Below are 24,737 nucleotides of genomic sequence, written 5' to 3' on the forward strand. Positions count from 1 at the left end.
AGCCAAATTTGGGAAATTAAGTCAAGTACTTTAGAACAAAATTTACAACGAAAGGATTGTTGGAGGGTATTAATTTCAAAATTTAATAAATATTCAATTTGTCTTTTATTTGGGTTTTTTTCCGACATACAAACATTTATACACTGCTTTTTTTCGATTTTTTCATGATTGCACGAAGAACATTTTTCAATTATTTCTACGCTTTCTTCATTTTGTAATAACTTTGTAAGCATACTGTCTGCAGCTTGTTCAACTGATAATAAAGTTATCCCATTGATCATCGGTTCTCCTGGATAAAGTTGTTTCAAGATTTTAGCTCGTTTTTTGTAGGTTTGTATAGTAACATCATCTCGGAGTAATGCAAAAACTAGGTGCCATAATGTACTTTCATTTTTTTTCTTCAGTACAAATTTCTTAGTAAAATTTCTCGATTTGGTGTCAAGTATATAGGTTTCTTTTTTTTAGGATTAATTAATATATTACCCCAATTCTCTTCTGATGTATCTTCAGTTTCCAATAATGGTATTGTGTGTATTTCTGAAATTGTACGAGTGGGTTGGTTATAAATATGTTTATTTGAATCCTCTTTCAAATTTAAAATATCATCGAGATTGCTCAAATCGTCATTTATTCTTATTATGTCTGTTTCATTATAATCAGCTTTATCATTTATTGGTTTGTCATTTTTTGGAAATGCGTTTTGAGAAAATGGGTTTATATTAGTGTCTTCAAGTGGAATTTCATTTATTTTGGAATTCATCAATTTCATTGTGCCATTGATAGATTGAATATGCAATTTTAAAAAATCATCGATTCGCATTGGCATGTTGACATGTTTTAGAACCCGATTTTTTAGTTCATTGAACTGGCTTTCAATTGAAGCACTAGTTGCAGGAATGTCTCCGTATTTAAAAGCCTTACACATATATGTACATAAATTTAATACCAAAGGAGCAATAGCTGGTATAAAATACATATTATCATGGTCCCCGACCTGATCACTTACTTCAATTTGACATTGTTCAGCGATGTTCTGAGACATTTCATAAAATGGACTTCTTGTGTTGTTTAAATTATGGATGTCTTCAAAATCCAGCTCTTCAATATTGTCTTTGTTTTCTTCATTTAAATATGGTTCTATAACTCCTATCGAAATTCTTTGTCGCAAAAATTGTCGTCCATTTTCACTAAAGGTGTTATGACCATTTATCAAACGACCATCAGTTTTACTATAGATTAGCCAAAAGAAACATTTTAAAAGTTGTTTTATATCGTCTATATCATCAGATAAAATCATCTGAGCTATTGTTCGAACAATGAAATCTTTCACTCTCTTATCAACTAAATGGAGTAGCTTCCAAGTAGTCACAAGTTTTATGATATGGGCTACATCACATCTAACAAAACATGTCGGTGGATCTTGTTGCATATTAAAAAGTAATTGGAAACAAGCACTTATGTAATTTGTTAGATTATTATATTGTGTAAACGCTCTTACGACAGCAGCTAATAAAGCTAACGACATATCTGTTACGACTTGTTTTGGACATGGAGCTCCGTCTCGAATCCATTCTATTAACCATTTGTAAATTGAATTATTATCATGCTTCTCAGATAACATGTGACTTACCGAATATTGTGCTTTAATGGTTTTGTCGTGTATAGCGATTTCATAGAGGAGAATATTTTTTGTTTTCTTCTTGGATATTAAAGTTGGTTTTTTAACTAAACTTTCAGTTGCGTCTATGCATATTGTTGAAATAGTGTTGTTGTCGCGCCGTCAGCACTTACATTAGCAGCAGTTTACTGACGACTCGCGGATGTGTGGGAGCAAAATGATATTAACACGAGTATGATACACAGAGCATATAATAATTAATTCATGTATCAACCAACAATATAATTTTTTACATCGCCGAAGACGTCTCTTCGAACGATTGCAATAATAAGAAAACTTATACTAATAATAATCTCTACACGTGAATGTACAATAATATGAAATAATGACAGGAGCACAACGAGGGTGCAATATGTAAAAAACAATCAATATAAATACAAATAATATAATAAATAATTAACAATACCACTGGTCACACTTGATATCGCGATCCCACGATGTCGCAGAAAAGACGATGTAGACGGCCTGGCGGGGGTGGAATTGTTGACCTCTCGCGGCGCGGCGTTGTTACGTGTCTCCCGACACGCGAGAAACTCCTCAGATAATATATAATAGGTGCACACGAAACTGCGGGCACGCGTAATTAATTTGCAACGGGTGATGTCTGAGAATCAAACCCGCATACAAAATAATACGTAAAAAAGAAAGAGGCGAGCGACCCCACGGTCCTGGCCAACTATACCAGACGGTGGTGGTAAAAAGACAGCGACGGCCGGGGCGCGGACAACCGGTGGTCAGCGACGCCGGTCGCCAAAAGCTCGCGCAAGCGCATCTCGGTGTCGGGAGCGGGCGAGGTGACACGACAGTTGTCGTCACAGGCGCGAGAACTGGCTCAGGCTCAAACAGTTGTGTTTTACATATTTTCTATAGACATTGATTTCAGGAGCACTCCAATAATGAACATAAAATCTGTCATACCTAATATCTTTAATAATGTTTATATACGGATGCAAATATTTAATTTTACAAATTGCCAGTAGGTATAGGGTCTTCCTCTTCTCGTTGATCTTTTAGAGCTCTACATTTTATAATTCTTAATGCGTTTGCGGTTGGCAAATGACTAGGTTCTTTGTCATCAAATTTCATCAAATTATTACCTTCAGTCCTTCTTAACATATCCACAGACATTTTTTCATTTACCAATTTTTCTATGTAATATTGTCTTTTTTCTAATGTAGTTTAAGTTTTGTTTTGTCATTACATTGCCGAAAATGTCCACTATAGGTACACTGGAAAATCGCTCTACTATTATTTGAAGGTTTGTCTTGGAGTATGCCTTTAAGCTCACTTTGACATGATTTACACTGGCCATAAAATTCACAATAATTTATCCCAGATTCATAAATTTTAGCCCTTTTATAGGTAACAGAACAAGCAATTTTAGTCTGTTCCCAAAAATAACTGTGAACTATATCAGTCCAACTACCAGAATTTAGTACTTTGTAAAAACGTGTTAAGTATTGCGAGTTTTGTTCTTTATATTTTTTTTCAGATTTCAACGACTTCCACTCTTCTTTACTCAAAGTTATTTTAAAATCGATCTTCTCAATGTCATCGTTGCCATTATACTCGTTGTCTGTATTACTATCATTACTATCATCTATTAATTGTTTTGAATCATGTTCACGTGGCTTAATATTTAATTTGTTTAAGATATCATGTCTGTCACACTTCACTATTGTATAAAGAAATTTCTTTGATATTTCCCCTTTTAAATTGTTTTGTATTTCGCTCCAGATTGAATGTGTTGGACCAGCTATTTTATCATCTTGGAAAATTATATCCTTACATTTTTTAATCGCCTCAATCACTTCATCTAATGGCACTTTCAGTTTTCGTGGCATTGTTTAAGTTCTACAGAAATAAAATGTACACAAATATACTTACTAGTCTTACTAATTAAGAGTTAAGTCTAAACTTAAGGTTATAATAGGTACGTAATAAACCATTGCAGAAATTCATTCGGAAAATTAGTATAACTAATAACTAGAAATAAGATGTTGATGGCTTAATAAAGTACCAACAATTACCACAAAAAAAAAAAAAAATACGTTAATGCCCAAAAAATATAGAAAATTACCTAGACAATATTCGTATAGTATTATATTAGTACTATATTTTATTTATTAGTATAATATTCCGAATTAAGTAAACGAATTTTTAGCTAAGATCGCAATTTATAGGATCAAAGGAAAAAAATGTAAAAGCCATCAACATCCTATCTTTACTAACGACTGTATAGGTATTTGAATTCGAACAAATTTTAGATTGTGAACAGAGTGATGAATATAATATTAATTTTACAATAATATATATATTTTATTTTTATGATTTGTTTCTGTCATCACTAAAGACCAGATTTAATTGATATTACGACGTTTTTTTGCATTTAAGATAAATCAAATCTAATCAAATATGCACACGATTGTATTAATTGCAGTCTTTCTATTTAATTTTATGCTGCAATTTTTGAAATTTTTTGTAATTTTTTATATACTACGTCATTAAATGTACAAATCAATATTTCTTAACTAATTTTATAATATAAAAATAATAAAGTTATTGCGGATTTTTATTATTGGTTAGATTATTTAAGTATAAATGTGTAATATAAGTATAGATATACGTGACGATATGGACTTTTATAGGTCATTTATGATATCGATGACAATAGTTTATTACCCGTTACGATTACAGTTTTTAAAATAGTCTGTACCTATATTAAAAAAGATAATCATTAAATTGTTAATATCAGTTACTTTCGTGTAATTGAACTAGCTTGTTCTTATATTTTCATATAACTATAACCATTATGCCTAAAATAAAATCAATTTTAAGAAATAAAATATCGTCCTGGATTGCTCCATGTAACAAATCTAAAGAAATTTTTTCTACAGATGGTAAAATTATTTATTGTTTCGTATGTGGCAAAAACGTTTCTTCAGAAAAAAAGTATTTTTTAGATCATCATTCTGAAACAAGGTCAATTTTGCAATTTATACTTATGCTCTATTATATATTTATACAAATGTATTTAAATTAAGATTTTAAATTTTAATTAAAATCATTAGTAAATAATAATGTAGTAAAATGTGGTTTGGCATTTTTAAAGTAACATTTATCCGACTTAACCACAAAACTCACAAATTTAGAAGAATCAAACAGCCAATTACTCAATAGTTTGAATATATTTAGTGAAATTGAAAATATATTAATAAATATTCCCGGTCCTCATGGAAAAATAATAAAAGATAAATTGACTTATGTATTAGATAAAAATGATGGATTTAAAACAATTAAAACTTATTCTGAGGTGATGGCAGTTAATTTAAATGTTGATTTAGATACAAACATAACACCATCTTTTTTAATTGTTTTAAATATGCACAAATAACTAGTGTGGATGTTGAAAGATCATTTTCTTTATATAAATATATCTTAAGTAACCTACGATATAATTTTAAGGTACACAATTTAGAAATGTACATAATTATAAATTTTAATTCAGAAAAATAATATATTTTAATTATTAAATATTTTCAAAACCTTTTTTATTTTATAATTTGTAAATTTATTTTATTTTTTATTTCGTATGGCGTATTAAGTCCGGGAGTAGGCCCGAAGGCCTAGTTCGGACGCCTATTTGGCAGAATTTCTAATGGGGCACCCGTAGGTTTCTGCCATGCCCCGGGGTGGGGGATGGCGGCACTTATTCTCCGGACACCGTGACTTGCCCGAAGAAAAATGCCACCCCCGGTGACCGCGGATCGAACCAACGACCGGCTGCGCCGCAACCGACGCCTTAGATCGCACGGCCACCTCGTCCCCATTTGTAAATGTTTATTATGTTTGTAAGAAAATAAATAATAATTATACATTTTGTAATATTTTAAGAATACATTTTACAATGAAATTTGAAATTTGTACTTTTTTTGAAGTAATTAGATGATTTTATTTTGCAATTATTGTATTATTTTCATTGTAATTTTGTCATATTTTTAGTGCAACTAAATCCGGTCTTTAGTCATCACGTTTTCGCCAATAATAGTGCTACGATTTTTAAACTCAGCCCCGTTTCTGATAGGAAAGTGAATCTAGATAGTACTTTGAAAGGGTCAAAAGCTAAAAATTTCCAATAGTTTTCAAAAGCTTCGGGAAAACCCCTAAAAAGGTAACAGAAAAACAGGAATTTTTAAGCAAAACCAGTTTTAGACAAAATTGATAATTTTATTTTGCTGTAATTCAAAAAATAATAACTGCAAATACTTGAAATTTTCACCAAATATTTATGTTATGGTTATCTATATACTGTTAAATTTTAAAAAAAATTTGACTGTTTTTGAGTTATCTATTTATAGACCACTGAAATTTTAGATTTTTATGAGAATTTTTTTTTGAAGTGTTGATAAAAAAATTTTGGATAACCAAAAAAACTTAAACATTTAATACAAAGTCCCTTATGAGTTGTTCTTATTGTAGCTAAAAAAAATTAAAAATCGTTTGTCACAATTTTTTTTTATAAGCGTTTGTAATTCAAATTTTTATGAAATATGTCAATACCGCGAAAATTTGCAAGTAATTTTGAAGTTGAAAAATCATAAACATTTTTGTGCTTATATCTAAGAATAAAAAATTCAAAACTAAGTTTTCCATAAATTTTCCTTCAAGAAGCTATAGAGAAAAGTCGAAGCATCACTATAGCAAATATTTTAAGTACGTTTGACTTTTGAATTTTTACAAATAGCGTAACGATAACTATTTATCCTCAAACGATTTTAAATATTTGTTATTATTCAAAAAGTATAAGTCGTAAATATTTGAAAATTTCACCAGTTATTTAGATTGGCATTTTCTTTACATGGTTTAATTTTAAAAATATTCTGACTTTTTTTGAGCTATTTATAGATAACTGAAATTTTCAATTTTTCTGAAAGTGAAACTTTTAGTTAGAAACTTTCTAAGTGTCGATAAAATGTTTTTGGCCCTATCAAAATACTTGAAAATTTTATACAAAGTTCCTCATATGTTATTCTTATAGTGATTAAAGAATTATAAGAATACATATGCACAATTTTTTTTTATTAGCATTTGAAGTTCAAATATTGACAAAAATTAATCAAAATCATGAATATCTGCAAATTATTTTGTAGGTATAACTCATAAAAAATTTTGCATAAGTAGATAAGAGTCGAAAATTTAATACAAGATTTTTCATAAGTTTAGCTTAGAATAATTACAAAAAAACTTAAATTTTGGTGTATTCAGGCCATTAAAACATGAACCACCTTTTTTACCAACCACTGGAAATTATAATGTATAATTAATGTAAAATGCTGATTTTTTTGTAAATTTTTTTAAAAAATATTTGACGTTTTTAATATCTACATATTTTTCCAAAAATAAGAACATAAATATTTATATATTTTGACTTTTTTATTACATAAATATCCACGCCCTAGTAATAACTATAATATATTTTGGTACTATTATTAATCGTTGTATTCAATGGTTAAAAAAGAAATGTTCACTACCTAATAATTATTCATTAATTATTTTACATAGTTAACTATATACTAGATACTTATATTAGTAGGTGTAAATGGGGCTTCGGGAACCTATCCCGCTGACCCGCTGACCCGTCTGACCATCTGACCCGTCTGAACATTTGAACCGCCGCCGCCGCCGCCGCCGTCCCCGCCACCGCCGTCCCCACCACCGCCACCGCCGCCCCCACATCCATCGCCATGATTATCATATTATTGTACACGTACTATATTACCGTACACATATTAATGTATATTCAACAGTTATCATGCGCAGAACTATTTTATCATATATTCAACAGATAACGCTATCTATCCCTGTTGTTATCACATATCACCGGCATATTACCATTTGAAAAATTATAGTATAACAAGCATGTAGAGTCTTGTCTGCATTACAAACAATAGTATTATTCAATAATCTAACATGTTCTAACATGCATACTTTTAACCTGTAAAAGAAATCCCTACCATAAAATATACATGTGAGGGTTTCAAAATCTGAAATGAAATCAGTCTATCTCCACTCTTCGTTCGATTAAGTGCGTTGTTTTGTGATAAAATTTTTGAATATGGCTGGTTCGATTGAAAACATGCGTGCTGTTTACAAGAAGAATGTTTTTACATATGTGCCTCCGTCACCACCGGCTAACCTAATCGATTGCAGTAATTTTTTCTTTGATTTTTCATCTCGCAAGTTTTTAAACATCGGACTCGATCCGACAGATGAATTCAACACCGTGATTCACATTATAACACCATCACGTTTTGTAAATATTTCCGCCGATTTTCTCAAACGTATTTTCCGACTTATGGGAAACATTTTATCATTTATACTTGAACAACCACAAAAGTATAAGCGTAATTTATTTTTGGATTCCGATTCAATTACAATATCTAGTATGGTGTACCAAGGAGAGAATATGCTCATTATAGAGTCTAAAATTCAAAACGGATGTCGCATACTGTTAAATCGTAACGACTTATTAAAGTTACAAGATTTAGAGTGGTCAATTTTCGAGATCATCGAGAGAAAAACCAAAATCGTTAAACCGCATACAGCAAATTAATCAAATCGCATCATACTTAAAAACAAATACCAAGGTTGAAACTAGAACGCTTCCCGTATTCGTCTTCATTCTGAAAAGTCCGCAATACGTTACCTATAACGAATTTTTAATTTGTGTGCAAAACCCAAGTGTTGTGTGTAAACAAGTTATAGATAAATTGTTAAATATTTTTTAATTTTTCATTAGAAACATAATTTTGAATTCTCGACGCAGTAAAGGGTAAGTACTTAGTACTTTTAGTTAGTAATTTTTTTTTATTTTTCTCATACAAATATTAATATATTATATTTTATAGGGATACGAGAAACCTTTTTCACCGCCATCATTTTACACTATATTTAATGAGGTAATATAACAAAACCTACTTTATAAAAAACAAATATTTTAATATTTCATGTTTTAGGAAATTCTTTCTGATATCTCCCCTCCATCACAGACAAGCTGTACAGACGAAAACGATGGACCATACGGACCGCAATACAATACTACCAACTCACTACCCAAAAGACGACACACTGTTTAATGTACTTTTGTGTAAAATAAAAACAACTCAGTTATTTTTTAAAAAAAAAAAGTTTTCTTTTTATTTATTAATAATAAGGTAATAAAAATATTTACAAAGTAAAAATAATATATTTACAAGGTATAAAAAAAATAATTACAAGTAGAAATAATATACATATTTATGTATAAAAATTACAGTTTTCTAACATCACCGCTAAACGGGTTATAAGTTATAATCTGATCATGTAAAATTAAACAATAAGCTGCAGTTTTCTCAGGAATAACCGTATCCGTTTCAAATTCTACTCGTAGGTCTATGGTCGATGCTTTTACGTTATCATTCTGATGCGATAAATCGACAACGACGATTGGAACATATGTTTGAAAAACATTTTTTGATAACAATGGTTCAGAATAATCTCTCTCGTAATACGATTTTTGAAAGTCTGTATAGGCTTTATACAGTAAGCTGATGGTATTATTTTTAAAATCAGCACGAAAGTCTTCATATGGAAACACTTCAGAATTTAAGTGTACCTTAAGATTTTTTAGTTGGCAGTGGTCAAAGCGCCCAGCGTCGTTTTCTATATTTTTTTTTTCTATCTGTTTGTAATCCAAACAAAATAAATCTAGGTTTTTCAAGCAAGCTGCTAGACTTTATCGTCCATGAATGTGAAGTATTTCTAGGTAGTACAGGATATTCACATAGATCCCAGGTTCTGAACGCACATGATAACGTTTTACGTGAATCTATCACTTCCAACAGTTTTAATTTTTCTTTATCATTAACTCTGATTATAGGCATCTTCCATATCACTTTAATCAATTCAATCGTAATTTTTTTATTTTTTTCAACGTTTTCGGGGGTTACGGTTTGCGTCATACGTAATGCGTCTAAATCGGTAGACGAGCGATTTAAAATCAGTTCGATTCTATCCCAGAATATTATATTTTTTATGCAAAGCACCCTGTGTAAGCAAAATATTTGTAAGTGAAAATAAAAGTATAAATTCCAAAATAAATATAAATTCTGTGAACAATAGTCAGACGAATTGTCATACGCTATCTATCCCTGTTGTTATCACATATTAACGGCATATTACCTTTTGAAAAATTATAGTATAACAAGCATGTAGAGTATTGTCTGCATTACAAACAATAGTATTATTCTATAAGATGTATTTAGAATATTGTAGTTATACTAAATATATTTGTATGATCAAAACAAAATGTATATTTCATCTACCTCATCCCTCGATGACCACCATAGATCGTCACCGCGTATTCTCCCACATTTAAATTAAAAAGTTCGTGTCTGAATACACAGCTCACTAAAAAAGAAATCCCTAACAAACAATAGTATAGGTAAGTATCCGTCTGTCTAGACTCTAAATTCAGTTTATTTAATTCATATAATATACCCTGGGTCATTTAAGTCAAATGTATCCTAAGATTTCGAATACCAAAGTTTTCGAAATTAGTTGTATTTTTATCGATCAACAAGCAACATCACATTTCTACATACATTTTCTTTAGATTTTTTTTCTTTTAAATATGGATCTCATGACACGTAAGTACCTTTATAGTTTTTTTATATTTAGCTAAGTTATATAAATCATATATAAAATGTGTTACAAATTAAATAATACGTCATTGAGTTTTACGAGACTATTTGATCGAAAAACACTACATGTATAAGTATTCTATTGTTATCGAAAATGCCCTGTCCCAACCGGTCTATTCTCGACACGTTCAGGTCAGTTTCAGGAATTTTATCGATGCTCTGTTCAATACAATGATACCCAACATAGTTAAAAATCTATAGTGATATAACTAATTCCCAAATAATATTTTACCTAACCCTGGCTTAATTTATCTTCACCACCGCAAATGCTATGACACTTGCTCCGTTATCCGTCGATGTACGTTCAGTCTGTTCTAGACAACCATTTCGTACGTACTATTTCCACGTTTTCACACAACAGTATTAACAATTTTTACAAGTGTTAAAACACTTTATTTAAACATGTTTAAATGCGATAAGTGTCCATCGGAAAACAAGTCATACTTCAAGTCATACTACAAGTCATCTTCCATATCACTTTAATCAATTCAATCGTAATTTTTTTATTTTTTTCAACGTTTTCGGGGGTTCCGGTTTGCGTCATACGTAATGCGTCTAAATCGGTAGACGAGCGATTTAAAATCAGTTGTTGATTGCAATTTAGTAATATTTTTTTATAATCTTCGCAAAATCCGAATAAATGTCTTAGAGGTACACAACCGGTAAATACATCGTTGCTCATAAAATTTTTATTATCTTCGCCGTCCATGCCCGAGTCCCAAGCACAATTGTCTAACGTATTCAAGTCACTTGGTGTATATGAACAGTATGCTTTCAGGCAAGACGATACTCCGGGTGATTTCAATTTTTGTATTTCTATTCCGTTTATTTCATATCGCATTTCGGAGAATAAAAATGCCAAACCATTATTCGAAAAACGTACGTCTCCTTCAGCGTCGTAAGGTTTTCTTAGCTTTCCTTCAATGTAAATATAACTTTCACACGGTAGAGAGTAAGATTCCATATTTTGAATATTTATTCTAATTTGATCATTGTATGAAAAAGACGTGTTTGAATACGGCGTGAACGAATTATATTGCATTTGCGTTATTTTACAATCGTCGACATAACCGGCCGTTACATATAAATATGTGTCATCCATTATTGTAGTGAACGAAGAAAATCTAAGTTATTTTTCGTGAGCTTGAACTCGTTGTTTTTCGGTTTAGATATAGGTGTTGACTTCTTAACTGCAGTCACTTTAATGACGGGTTTTTTTATTGCAGTAGTATTTATATTAAACTTGAGCGCCATCTTATCCGAGTGTTATTTGTAATCGAATCGTAATTGGTTCACCACGTAAATTTATCAATTGATCTTTATGATCTTTTAGTATGATTTCAACTTTACTTATAGAAGTAGTATTAAGACCATAAAAAACTAAATGTCTAGGCACTTCAACAATTTTATAGCCCACAGCAACAGTCGGATAAAATTCATGTATAATCTGGCTCGGCGATCCGTCACAAAATGAGTCGGTTATTAAGTTGCACTCTATTTTTATACAGTTTATTTTCATTATGTTGACTGTATTTTCAGATTCGTGTGTAGTACCAGTAGTATATACAACATTTCTAAATCCTAATAATGTTGCTATACTGTTTTCGATTGAAAAGTCAATCTCATGGCTACAGGATATCATACACTTTAACGTGTTACCATCAGATTTTAATTCGAAAAAAGTTATATAGCCGGGCTTCAACTTGTTTATAACAAACTCTAAATCTTCCAACTCATACGATCCAGTAGGTATAATTACGTTTTCAACTTGTCCAATCATATTCCGAAAACCTATGGTATTGCAACCAGGTTATATGTTTGGAATTGAATTATTTGTTAGCAAGCTCAAAAGACATATTTGTGCTGTATTTTCTACCTCTATGGTCGGAAAAATATCGTATGACAGTTCACTCGAGTTTCCGTTTAACGTTATCGTGTACATGATAAAAATTGTATATACAAGTGTCCACAGTTTGATGTATTAAATCTCTGCTCTGTGTTATAATTGTAATTAATATCGCATCCTTGAAAATATTTCTGTACTTCTAGCGGAGGTGCTAAATTTCCAAAGCTGTCGTAATATTTTACTTTTTTTCCGATTTTTTTATACGCTACCCAATGCGTACCTGTACCGTTTTCAGTGTCCAAGTTAACAATCGCCGATTCAAATCGTTTAGGACGAACGGGCAACTTATCTCTAGTAAACACGCCGATGAAATGTGGTATTTTCAACAAACGTGCGATTTTTATAAGTTCGAAATCGTACAACGCTCTCTTGGTAACGTAGATATTAGTTTTTTTTCGTCTTTACTCTCCCACCACCATTTTTATATGGTGTGATATATAGACCATCGCCTATTTTGTACGAGTTGCCTTTATATGGCGTCAGGTATAAACCATTTCCCAAATGTGATGGAACGTTCCTCTTAAATTCATTAGCCACCTTAACAACGTTGGCAACTCCACCAGTCAGAGCGCCTAGAGCTGATAAGCCAGCGAAAATCGGAATAAGTGGTAATGCACCGCCTTTTTTCGGAATGTTTACTATTCTCGGAACTTTTGTCTTTGTAGATTTAAATGTTTTTCGTGCGACGGCTACACACTTTTTTGTTAATTTCATTAAATTTTTTTCACCGACATTTTTCTTTAAAACGTTTTTAGTTGCTTTAACCGCTGCTTTAAACCCACAATCACAACCACCACCAACTTTACGTTTTGCCTTCATGGCGGTAGTCACACACCAAGCTACAGCTTTTTCTTTTAAACCAGAATCTTTCGATTTGAACCTTTCCCAGGCTCGCTGTTCTAATATATGATCAGCTTCATTACGATCGGCGATAGAGTTACTACGTTCGTATGCGATATCGTGGTCTCTACACGCAGCGTCTAACGGGTTTATACCTTTATCACCATGAACTAAACGTTTTTTTCAATTTTGTACCAGGTCCACAGTATTGATAACCTACAAAAAAAAAATAATTAAAATATTATTATTATTATTATTATTATTATGATAATATCGGATTTAATAAACTTACCAGGCACGTGAAGTTCGACCGGTAATTTGTTTATAAACGTGTTAATAAGCCCGCCACCTTTATTCTTGTTGCTTCTTCGAGCGAGTGACATTGTGTACTGATGACATTCTCATCACAACATAGATATTTATATCAAAATGAAATTCATTAAACAAGAAACCGAGCTTACAGTTGAGAACGTAGATCCACCTACTTCGTTTCAAAACTATAGACACGGTCCGCTTCTACCCAATACGATACGTGCGCTTATTGTGGGTCCGTCCGGCTGTGGAAAAACGAATTTAATGTTTGCATTATTAACTAATATAAATGGAATAAGATTTCACAACGTTTACATATATTCGAAAACTCTGGATCAACCGAAATATAAAATGTTGAGTAATATCTTATCAGATATCGAAGGAGTACAATTATTTACGTTCTACGAAAACGAACAAGTTATTGAACCTGAAAAAGCCCTACCAAACTCTGTGTATATTCTAGACGATATTTTGACAGAGGGGCAAGGAGTATGTAGATCAATCTTTGCAAGGGGAAGGCATAACCTTATAGATGTGTGCTATCTAGCTCAGAGTTATTCAAGAGTACCAAAACAACTTTTGCGTGATAACGCTAACCTTATCGTTTTATTTAAACAAGATGAAACTAATTTAAAACATGTTTACATGGAGCATTGCTCTGATGATATGTCGTATACAGAATTTAAAGATTTCTGTACATCGTGTTGGCGTAAGGGGAGGTTCAACTTTATCGTAATAAACAAAGAGTGTGAACGCGATAATGGGCGTTATCGTCACGGCTTCGACACGTTTGTTATTATATAAACTTACGTTTTTTAAAAAACATCTCATTCACGATCATGGTCGCCAGTGGTGAAGTACTCGAAGAATTGATAAAAGCAAAAGAAAATATTAAACGAAAATATACTGCATTATAACAAGGAAAAGCCGATATTCAATCGATAGTAACAGAAACATTTAAACCGATTATCGATCCGTTAAACGAAATACAAAAATATACTTTGGATAAAACTATAGACAACACTGAAGATTTACATTTTTATCAAATAGATGAATTGTTAGATTCATACAGCATAGACAAGACGTATGGTCCTAAATTACAACCTAATAAAACGGTACGTTTAGGTAAAAAAGAAATCAAACTTGTTGGAAATACGATAATTGTTGATGATACTACATACCCGTTAACACAGGGTCTCTGTAGTTTAATATTTTCAAAAGCCCCTAAATTATATACCGAAAACGATTTAAAACATATAAATCTATATTAATTCAAACATCAACTCATTTAACGTCAAACAGCAAACAAATTAAAAAAGGCGGTAATAAATACAGAGATATAATCACAACATTATTTCCATCTGGTAGTGGACTATCTGTACAATTACAGAAACATACACTTCAATATTGGAACGATCCGAATGAATTGGTTTCCCGTTTAAAACTACTATTAGCATCAAAAGCTGCTGGCAATACAGGTGTTTCCAACGAAATACTATCAATTTTCGAAGAATTACGCGAAGCTGGTTACATAAAACGTATACCAAATGTCTAAGCGAGATATCGCATTTGAACTACACAAACCTGCTAGAAAAAATTACATACGACGTATAGTTAATGTATACGGAAAAAATGATCTATGGCAAGCTGATCTGGTTGAAATGATACCATATTCGAAAAAAAATAAATGTTACAAATATATTCTATGCGTCATAGACTGTTTTACGAAATTTGCATGGGCGATAGCTTTAAAATCAAAAACTGCTAAAGAAGTTTCAAATGCAATGTCGAAAATATTACTCAAACATTCACCAAAACTACTACAGCTTGATAACGGCAAAGAATTTTATAATACAACATTCGATAAATTGATGAAAAAGTATAACATACACAAATATTCAACGTATAGCACCAAGAAAGCATGTATTGTAGAACGCTTCAACCGTACATTAAAAGAAAAAATGTTTAGAGAGTTTACTGCACGAGGTTCATACAATTGGATTTCTATTTTACCTTCATTGATTAATGAGTATAATAATACAAAACATAGAACAATAAGGATGACTCCGACACAAGCTGATTTAGATCCAACATCAGTTGAAATAAAAACACGCAAAATTATTAATAGAAAAAATAGTTTAAAAATTGGTGATTACGTTCGTATAAGTACATATAAAAGTGTATTTACAAAAGGTTATTTACCAAGTTGGTCTGCGGAAATATTCAAAATTATCAAAATTAATCAAACCATGCCTATTACATATCAATTACAAGATTATACAGGAAAACCAATTGCTGGCTGTTTTTACTCTGAGGAAATATGTAAAACAAATTACCCAAACGAATATTTAATCGAAAAAATTATTCGTAGGAAGGGGACACAGATATTTGTAAAGTGGCTGGGGTTTGACAATACACATAATAGTTGGATAAATATAAGTGACACTAGAAAATAACTTTAGTTGAGTTTCTACTATGAACGTGTTCGGTAGTTCTCAGTCTGGTGAAATAAAAAAAATTAATTCAAATCTTGAACATTCGATTAAATCATATTCGGATAAATTAAATAAAATTGAACATTTAATTGAAGAAAATCATACATCTATTCAATTACAAGAAGAACAAACAGAAAAGTTGGAATTAACGTGTTTAGATATAACAGAGCATATGATAAAAGCTGAAGTTACATTACAAACTATTCTAGAAGCTGTAAACGATTTGAAAAAAACATTACCTGCTAAACATAGTCAACTCAATACTATTGAAACTTATTTTAAAGACAAGTCATAATGTCTACAGGCATCATTGACAATCAATGCATTCTTGGAGCGAATAACAAATATATGATTATAGAGATGTCTATTGTAGACACAGAAACATGGGCTACTCAACACTAGATTTTTAAAAATTCAAAATCTAATCAAGATAATAAACGTCGAATAACTAACAAGTGGCTACAAAATGTTCATCAGCTATCTATAGATTATGGTGATATTGAGTATGAAGAACTTGGCAGAATATTGAATTCGTTAAAGTTTGACTGTATTTACACCAAAGGCGAACAGAAAAAACAACTACTTATAGAGTATATACCACACGTTTGACGCGGTGACGACGGTAGTGTGCTTGTAGGCGACCGCGGTTCACCGGTCTCGATTGAGTATAGAGGAGACACCACACACACGGAAATAAATAACGCACTGGTTCTGCTACACGGATGTGTGGGGGTGTGTTTTTATTTCAAGCACAATGAAGAAAAAAACAAAAGAAAATAAAAATAAAAAAAACAAGAAGTAAGCCGATAGTGTGGCTGTACCGTTAGGTAGGTTGTCGAACTTTTGGTGTACGCTGTTCGACGGTTAACGCAAGAGAGCCCGACCGCCGGCGGCCGGTACTCGTTCGGCACGACCTGTCTTCCCGTCCTGCCTAGCCTTTGGGGCGTTGGTGGGAGAGTCGACAGAACCGTCTTGTCGTCGTCCGTGATGGCGGTTGATAAAGGTGCAGACCGGTCGCTGCGATGCCTGTTCTTTGTACTGGCAGCCGTTGTGTACCGTGTCACGTTGCAGTTATCAACATTGAAGACTTGGGTTGTCCTCGACTGGATAAAATATGTGATGAAGAAAATTTACCTTGTTGTATCTTTCATAAGGACTTAAATCCTAAATATTGTACATTTTATAAAGTGTTTGCTTTAAGAAACTGGTTTGTAAATAATTCATAAAAATTGTAATCATGTTTTTTTATTTCAAAATTGAGTTTTATTTCTATACCATACTAACTATTAAAGAAAATGGTTTAAAGTAAAATATACAAGTACAAAAATATGACATAGGAAAAATTATACATACAGAAATAATCTTTACAAATATATACTACTAACTATAATATTGACAAAGAAAATGGTTTACAGTAAAATATACAAGTACAAAAATTAAACAAGTATAAAAAATTATACATACAGAAATAATCTTTACAAATATATTCTACTAACTATAATATTGACAAAGAAAATGGTTTAAAGTAAAATATACAAGTACAAAAATATGACATAGAAAAAATATTTACAAAAATTAAACAATGTCGCGGTCGTTATCGCAACGACCGCGGCTGCCTTTTCTCGTCCGCGATAACGCGACTGGACAACCGGTCTGGCCGCCGCCTCAAGGCACGGCCGACGGCCCGGTCGGCGGCGGCGACGAGCTTCAGCTTTTGCAAAACCGTCGTCGCCGACACACTCGCGTCGTTTATTGTTAATAACATAATAAAGTGTGTTTCCGACGTTACAACCGTGTCGTTATTCTATTCCGAACCTTAATACACCTACATTTGGCGCAGTCGGAAAAGGAGTAAGGTAAGTGCTAATTTTAATAAAAATAATTTTAAGTAAATTAAAGTAAATTAGCACATATCGGGTTAAAAGAACCTACAATAGGTGTCCTGATCATACCGGTTCCTAAATAGTTTTATTCAAATTATTTATATTTTTTTTTTATATTGAATAAAATATTAATTGCTTATCCAATCTAAGGTGGTAAATTTTGGCAAAATTTGCATAATTTAGCGTAATTCCTACCGAGCTAAACTGCGTTTTGGCTATTTATAGATTGGAAAGTACATATCTCTACCAGCGATAGCCCGAGTTACGTAATTTCGTATCCATCGTAATTTAATTAGATAGATAATTACAAGTAAATTTAATCTCCACAATGGTTACGAAATGCATTAGTGAGTTAAATATTGTAGAAATTAACCGGGAATTGTCGATACGTGGTATTGAGACCGGGGGGTCCAAGGCCGATAAACTCTTAGCACTGGAGGAGTATATTAGGTCTAAGGAAAACATGGATCCAAGATCAGTACGGTTTGGGGTAACTGACGGGACGTCAGCCCAGGTACTGGAAGATAATACATCGGAGGTCCAGAACAGTGGTGAAGAGGGCAAATCTGACGGAGATTTGATAAACCACTTTATGGAACAGATGTTAGATAGACTGGAGGGGCTGGAAACAACGGTCGACAAGCAGCAGCTAACAATTGCTACTCTCAGCGAGAGCGTGGATCGCTTGGAGCGGGAGTTAGCCGAAGAAAAGCTTAGGTCGACCGAACGGGTGGCGCAAGCAAGTTGCGCATGCCGTGGGGTTTTCCCCAAACCCTCCAGCAGCCTTGTGTCCGGTGAAAATCAAAATTTCCCGGGCAAAAGCCAAAATCTTCCGGTCAAAACTCAAGGTGTGAGTTTTGAGAGCCGTTGGGCGAACATACGGAGCAGATTGGCCGGGGAAAACCCGAGAAATCGGGAAGTATCCGGAGTTTCCGGTAACCGGTCCGGAGTGTCCGGTGAAATGTCCGGTGTCTTCGGTGATCTGTCCGGAGTGTCCGGCGAAGTGTCCGGTAGAAGTGATGGGGAAGCGTTACGGAGTAATCTCTCCGGTGGAAAACGTGTTCACTTCGCGGACAGCCTGCTCATTCCTCAAAATGAGTTGAATATGGCCCGTGCGTCGATACCAGAGTTTGCTGGCAAGAGGGAGGAAGACCCGGTGCGGTTTTTGCTCCAGGCCGAAGCAATACTTGAAGAAACTGGTATCCACATGGCTCGATGGGTGACCGTGTTGGCCCCTCAGCTAAAGGCACAGGCAGGTACATGGTGGGGAACCATGAGGGCGTTGGACTTGCCATGGCAAGAGTTCAAGTTTGAGCTTTTGGAAAAGTTCAACGGGGACGAATTACAGTCGAGCTTACAATCGGAACTGTTAAGTACCGCCCAGACCAAGGCCGAAACACTGGGAGGGTATGTCCTTCACAAGTACCAGTTGTATCGGAGGTTAAATCTTGGTCTGACTGAAGAAGCGGTGGTGATGACGGTGATTGGGCTCATGCGTGATGAATTTAGAATTCATGCACGCATTGAACGGCTGAAATCGTTCAGTGAACTACGTGCGCTTGCACATATTTTGGATGGTAGTAAGGCCGTAGTACCGGATAAGGCGTTAGAGAGCACCAGCAGACCACCAAAATTAAAATGGTTGGATAGAAGAAAAGCTGAGGATGCTAGCAAACCACAGGTGCCTAATCCGAGGGAACGACTATCTTCGGGTGCAGGATGCAGAGTATGTGGTAGTCATGACCACTGGCAAGCTGCATGTCCGAAAAGAAAGTCGGAGTCGGGAAACGCCAGAACGACCGGCGGGACCGCCGGGTCCCGACCGGCCAGGAAGTAACCGGCGGAAAAGTCACGAGTCATCCGAGGAGTGGTAAGCAACGAAGTTCAACTCGGTCAGTGAGTAACGTTTCGGTACAGAAACCACAAATTACAAGAACTGACCCGAAGAAATGGAACTTCGGAGCGTTACGGACCGGAGACTCGGGAAAGGATCCGAATAAATCGGATCAAAAGAGTTCTGGACCGGAGAAAACCGGTAAGAACAGAAATCCTCCGGAGGAAAACTTCGGTTACCCGAAGTGGACGTCCGGAGTGAGAAGTTGTCCGGTGGAAACCGTCGAGCCTCCGGGGAAACACCGGAGAAAACGCCGTAGCCACCCGAGAAAACTCATTGAAAGCGATGTTCCGGAAAAGGAACCACAGTTCGTGACAATGAGTCGGGCAAATGGCAAATCGACGGAGAGGTGGTTGAACCACCCGGACAAGAGGTATGGAAAATCGAACAGGATTGAAAATGTTTCGGACAAATGTGAAAATATCACCGAGGTGAGTTATCCTTCCGATAAAAATGTCGCGAACAGCATTTCAAGTGATGCGGAACAAGATAAGTTAACACAGCAGTTGTTAATTTGTCCGGTCACATCCGAAGATTTTCCCGAGGAAATAGTTCCTTATCCACGGAAGGTGTGCAAAAGGAGAGACTCAGATACGGACTCAAAGTTTGAGTTGCGGCAACGCTTCTCGGATCTGCGGACGGAAGCGTTTGAGTCTCCAGCCATTGCAACGGTGTCAACGGGGAAAACTAGGGTATCGGATGTTCCGGTACCGGCCATAGAACTTGAGTTTGCACTCGGGGCAGTAGTAGCGCTATTGGACTCCCAGGCGGCGAGGACTTATGTCAAACCGTGGGTAGCAAAGAAGTTCGGCCGAAGTTTTACCGAAGAACCGGAGATTGTCCGGATGGCGGACGGTCGGACCCGAGAAATTACGGAGTTTTCCGAATTTCGGGCCCGGATAGTGGATATGGAGGTAAGCTTCAAGGCAGCAGTGTTAGACGATCTCATTGGCGATGTCTTCCTAGGCCACGATTTCCTCGTGGAGCAACAAGTCGCTTGGGACTATAGTGGTTGCATAATCCATTTGGGGAAAGAAAGACGGGTTTCCGTGAGTTGGAGAAATCCAGTAACTCCGGTCACCGTAGGAGTGGACTTAACGACCGCAGTTTTACCGGAAGGAGAGTACGGTACGCGGGTCAAAGAAGTCTTATGCCAATATCCGGAGGTGTTCTCCGGAGAGGTAGGCAGAACTCGGGTGATAGAGCACCAGATCCGTCTCAAGGATCCAAATCCGGTGGCTCTAAATGCTACGGGTACTCCCGAGAGAAAAACGAGGTAATTGCCGAGATGGTGCGAGACATGGAGGAACAGGGGTTTGTTGAACCTAGCATATCTCCATGGGCTGCACCGGTAGTACTCGTGAAGAAAAAGGATGGTTCACGCAGATTTTGCGTTGACTATCGCCGTCTGAACATGCAGACGGAGTCGGATGCTCACCCAATGCCGGACCTTCATGACATGGTCCGAGGAATGGGCGGAGCGAAAATTTACAGCACCATGGACCTGAAATCAGGATATTGGCAAGTGGGTCTCTCCGCAAAGACACGTCCACTGACGGCGTTTAGGACCCAAAGAGGATTATTCCAGTTTAGGGTAATGCCTTTTGGACTTAAAAACGCCCCAGCCACATTCTGTCGCTTGGTAAGCGAAGTCTTCCGTGGATTAGTCGGTAAATTTGTGTTGGTTTATTTGGATGATATTGTGGTATACTCTGAGAGTCCCGATCAACATCTAAACCACTTGCAGAGAGTCTTGGAGCGACTCCAATCTTACGGTCTAACGTGCTAACCCAAAAAATGTACATTCGGGGTGGCACAGATCAAATTCCTAGGTCACGTCGTGGACGGTGAAGGAATAGACCGGGAACCGGAGAAATTGACGGCGATTCAGGAGTTACCGGTTCCAAAAAGACAAAAGACGTGTTGCGCGTGTTAGGCGTTTGCGGTTGGTACAGCCAGTTCGTGCCACACTATGCCGAGATCACAGCACCGCTCACGAGTGTGTTGGCCAAAGGGACCAAATGGCGTTGGTCAGAAATTGAGCAAGAGGCGTTCCGGAAGTTGAAGGAGTCTTTGGTGTCCGCACCACGCCTCTGCCCTCCTCTTCCGGTAAGCCATTCAATCTACAGACCGACGCAAGCGAAGTCGGAGTTGGTGCCGTGCTCTTCCAGCAGGGGGAGAGTGGCGATAGGAAAATCATATCCTATGCCAGCAAAAAACTCAATCCAGCTCAGGGAAGATACTCGGCAGTCGAACGCGAATGTCTAGCCATAGTTTGGGCGGTTGACAGGTTCAGACCGTATCTTGAGTCTGGTAAGTTTATGTTATTTACAGATAACGCGGCACTCCGATGGTTACAGCAAGCTCGCTGTACCAACAGCAAACTAACGCGATGGGCGTTACAACTCGGGGCTTTCGATTTCGAAATCCGGCACGTGCCCGGAGTAGAAAATGAAGCAGCCGACGCGCTATCCCGTTGTCCGGCGGGACCGAATACAGTGGACGAAGAATCGTTGGAGAATAATATCCACGACCCCCCTGTGATTCGGCCGGGAGTGTCCGGAGAAATGTTCGGAGTCTTCGGTGATCTGTCCGGCGTGGCCGGAGGACCCAGAGTGGGTGTCACCCAGTGTGGTGCGATCCAGCCGAAGAGGGATGACGGAAACGTCACATTGCAAGACGTCCGAGAGTGGCAACAGAACGACCCGAACATACGGGAGATAGTTGCCAAACTCTCCGGAGACGGTGCAAGGTTCGGGCGTCTGCCAAAGCTGTACGTCATGCGGGACAAGGTGTTGCACCGCCACCCTCGATCCATTGCGAATGGAGAAGAGGGGGTGGTCGTCCCAGCTGACAAGGCCCAAATTCTGCTGCAAAGGTTCACGACCACGATACAGCGAATCACCCAGGGTGGAAAGAAACGTACCGCAGCATAAAGAGTCGTTTCTTTTGGGCCGGTATGCGTGAAGCAGTGCGTAACTACGTGCGGGCATGCGACGTCTGTGCACGGGTAAAACCACTGAATCGTAAACCTGAAGATCGGATGTGCACCAGGATCCCACGTCAACCTTGGGAGGTACTGAGCATCGATCTTATGGGTCCGTACCCGCGGACGCAGCGGGGTAAGACGACGATTTTGGTAGTAACAGACTGCTACAGTCGCTGGGTAGAGGCCTACCCTTTAGGAAAGGCGACGACCAAAGCGATTGTGGATACATTCGAACGGGAGTTGTTCCCACGGTTCGGATACCCGAGGGCATTATTGTCAGATAATGGCCCGCAGTTCGTGTCCAAGGCAATGGAGAGGCACTCAAGAAGTGGGGAGTGGAAGGTTGGACGACTCCAATATACCACCCACGTGCCAACCCGGTAGAAAGGCAGAATCAAGAGTTGAAGAAAGGGTTACGAACCTTACTTGTTGATAAGCCTCATCATCTGTGGGATGTCTATCTGCCACACGTGTTGTTCTCCGTAAGAAACAGAGAAAACCGAAACACCGGACAGTCACCGGCCAAAATGATGTTTGGTCGGGAGACCAAGGCCCCCGGAGACTGGCAGCTTGAGTTAGCTGAAGAGTCACCGGACGACGGCAACAATGGTCCGGAGTTGTCCGGAGCACATCAGAACCCTCCGGTAGGAACCGAAGATTCTCCGGCGGAACAGGATGATGCTCCGGCGGTAGAGGGGGGTTACCCGGTAGTTTCCGGCCCCAAGGCCCCTAATACCCATATACCCCCAGAATCCCCGGGAAAAGGCAATCTGGCAGTAGGGGATTGGGTATACTACAAAGCGCATCCGCAGTCAAGTGCGGAGAAGCGGTTTCACGCGGGGTTCGCCCCGAAATGGTTAGGTCCGGTTAAGTTGGGTAAACCACTAGGAACCGGAGTGTTCTTGACGGAGGGTAAACACCCTACTAAGTTACATGTCTCAGCGATGAAGCGAGCTGTAGGACCGTCAGAGAACACTAACTAATCATACCTTGTTTTAGATGGCAGAACGCGCAAATAACCCCCCACCGAACCGCAACAACCGCCATCCCGTGGCATGATCGCCGCCCACGTGGAGAAGCTACGGGCCATGGCCGGGCAGCTCCTTCGAGAAGCCAGGAGGCTCTCCGGGGATGGACCGGAGGATATGGTGAGCGGTTGGTCGGCTGAACGCGCGGCCACCGCCTCATTCGGCCGGATCCGGGCCAGCCCGACGGCGTGGGCTCTTTTCGAGAGGGGGTTCGCCGAGGGACGTCGGTCCACGCGGGCTAACACCCCGCAGCCTACTGCCAGGACGCGGGCAGGACCTCCGGGCAGGGTACCCCCCCGCCGAGAGGCGCCGGCGTACCAGCGTCACGATGTGCGGGACAGACGGGGGCGGTTCCAGCCTCTGCAGCCAGCCGTGCAGCCACCAGCTCCTGAGCCAGCGCCCGGAGCGGCACCACCAGCACCAGCTCCTACACCCACACCTCCGATCCAGCCCTCCCAACCACCAGCCACACCCGAGGCGCAGTTGGCAGTCGTGGAGCGGTGGATCGAGGAGATGGAGGTGACGCACGAGGAGGACACCGGCCCCGTGGGCGAATAGGGTCAGGGGCGCTGGTCGCGTTTCGCGGACTTGGGGGGGAGTATGTCGCGGTCGTTATCGCAACGACCGCGGCTGCCTTTTCTCGTCCGCGATAACGCGACTGGACAACTGGTCTGGCCGCCGCCTCAAGGCACGGCCGACGGCCCGGTCGGCGGCGGCGACGAGCTTCAGCTTTTGCAAAACCGTCGTCGCCGACACACTCGCGTCGTTTATTGTTAATAACATAATAAAGTGTGTATCCGACGTTACAACCGTGTCGTTATTCTATTCCGAACCTTAATACACCTACAACAAGTATAAAAAAATTATACATACAGAAATAATCATTACAAATATATAACTAACTATCTAGTTCTGCTTCGAGTTCCTCCCTATAAAATTCAAAATTATTAATTAAAAAATAATTTTAAAAA

At 37.4% G+C, this 24,737-nt stretch overlaps 2 protein-coding genes across 2 annotated transcripts; one reads left to right on the forward strand and one right to left on the reverse strand.

The window, feature by feature from the left end:
- Positions 1-10,864: 10,864 nt before the first annotated feature.
- Positions 10,865-11,521, reverse strand: LOC126552269 (uncharacterized). The gene has a single exon (XM_050206964.1). The coding sequence runs from the start codon at positions 11,519-11,521 to the stop codon at positions 10,865-10,867; it is 657 nt and encodes a 218-aa protein (XP_050062921.1).
- An 11,187-nt stretch (positions 11,522-22,708) lies between these two features.
- LOC126552270 (protein NYNRIN-like) lies at positions 22,709-23,122 on the forward strand. Its single transcript, XM_050206965.1, has one exon. The coding sequence runs from the start codon at positions 22,709-22,711 to the stop codon at positions 23,120-23,122; it is 414 nt and encodes a 137-aa protein (XP_050062922.1).
- The last annotated feature ends 1,615 nt before the right edge of the window (positions 23,123-24,737 follow it).

Source organism: Aphis gossypii, chromosome X (assembly GCF_020184175.1).
Source record: "Aphis gossypii isolate Hap1 chromosome X, ASM2018417v2, whole genome shotgun sequence".
Taxonomy (NCBI): Eukaryota; Metazoa; Arthropoda; class Insecta; order Hemiptera; family Aphididae; genus Aphis; species Aphis gossypii.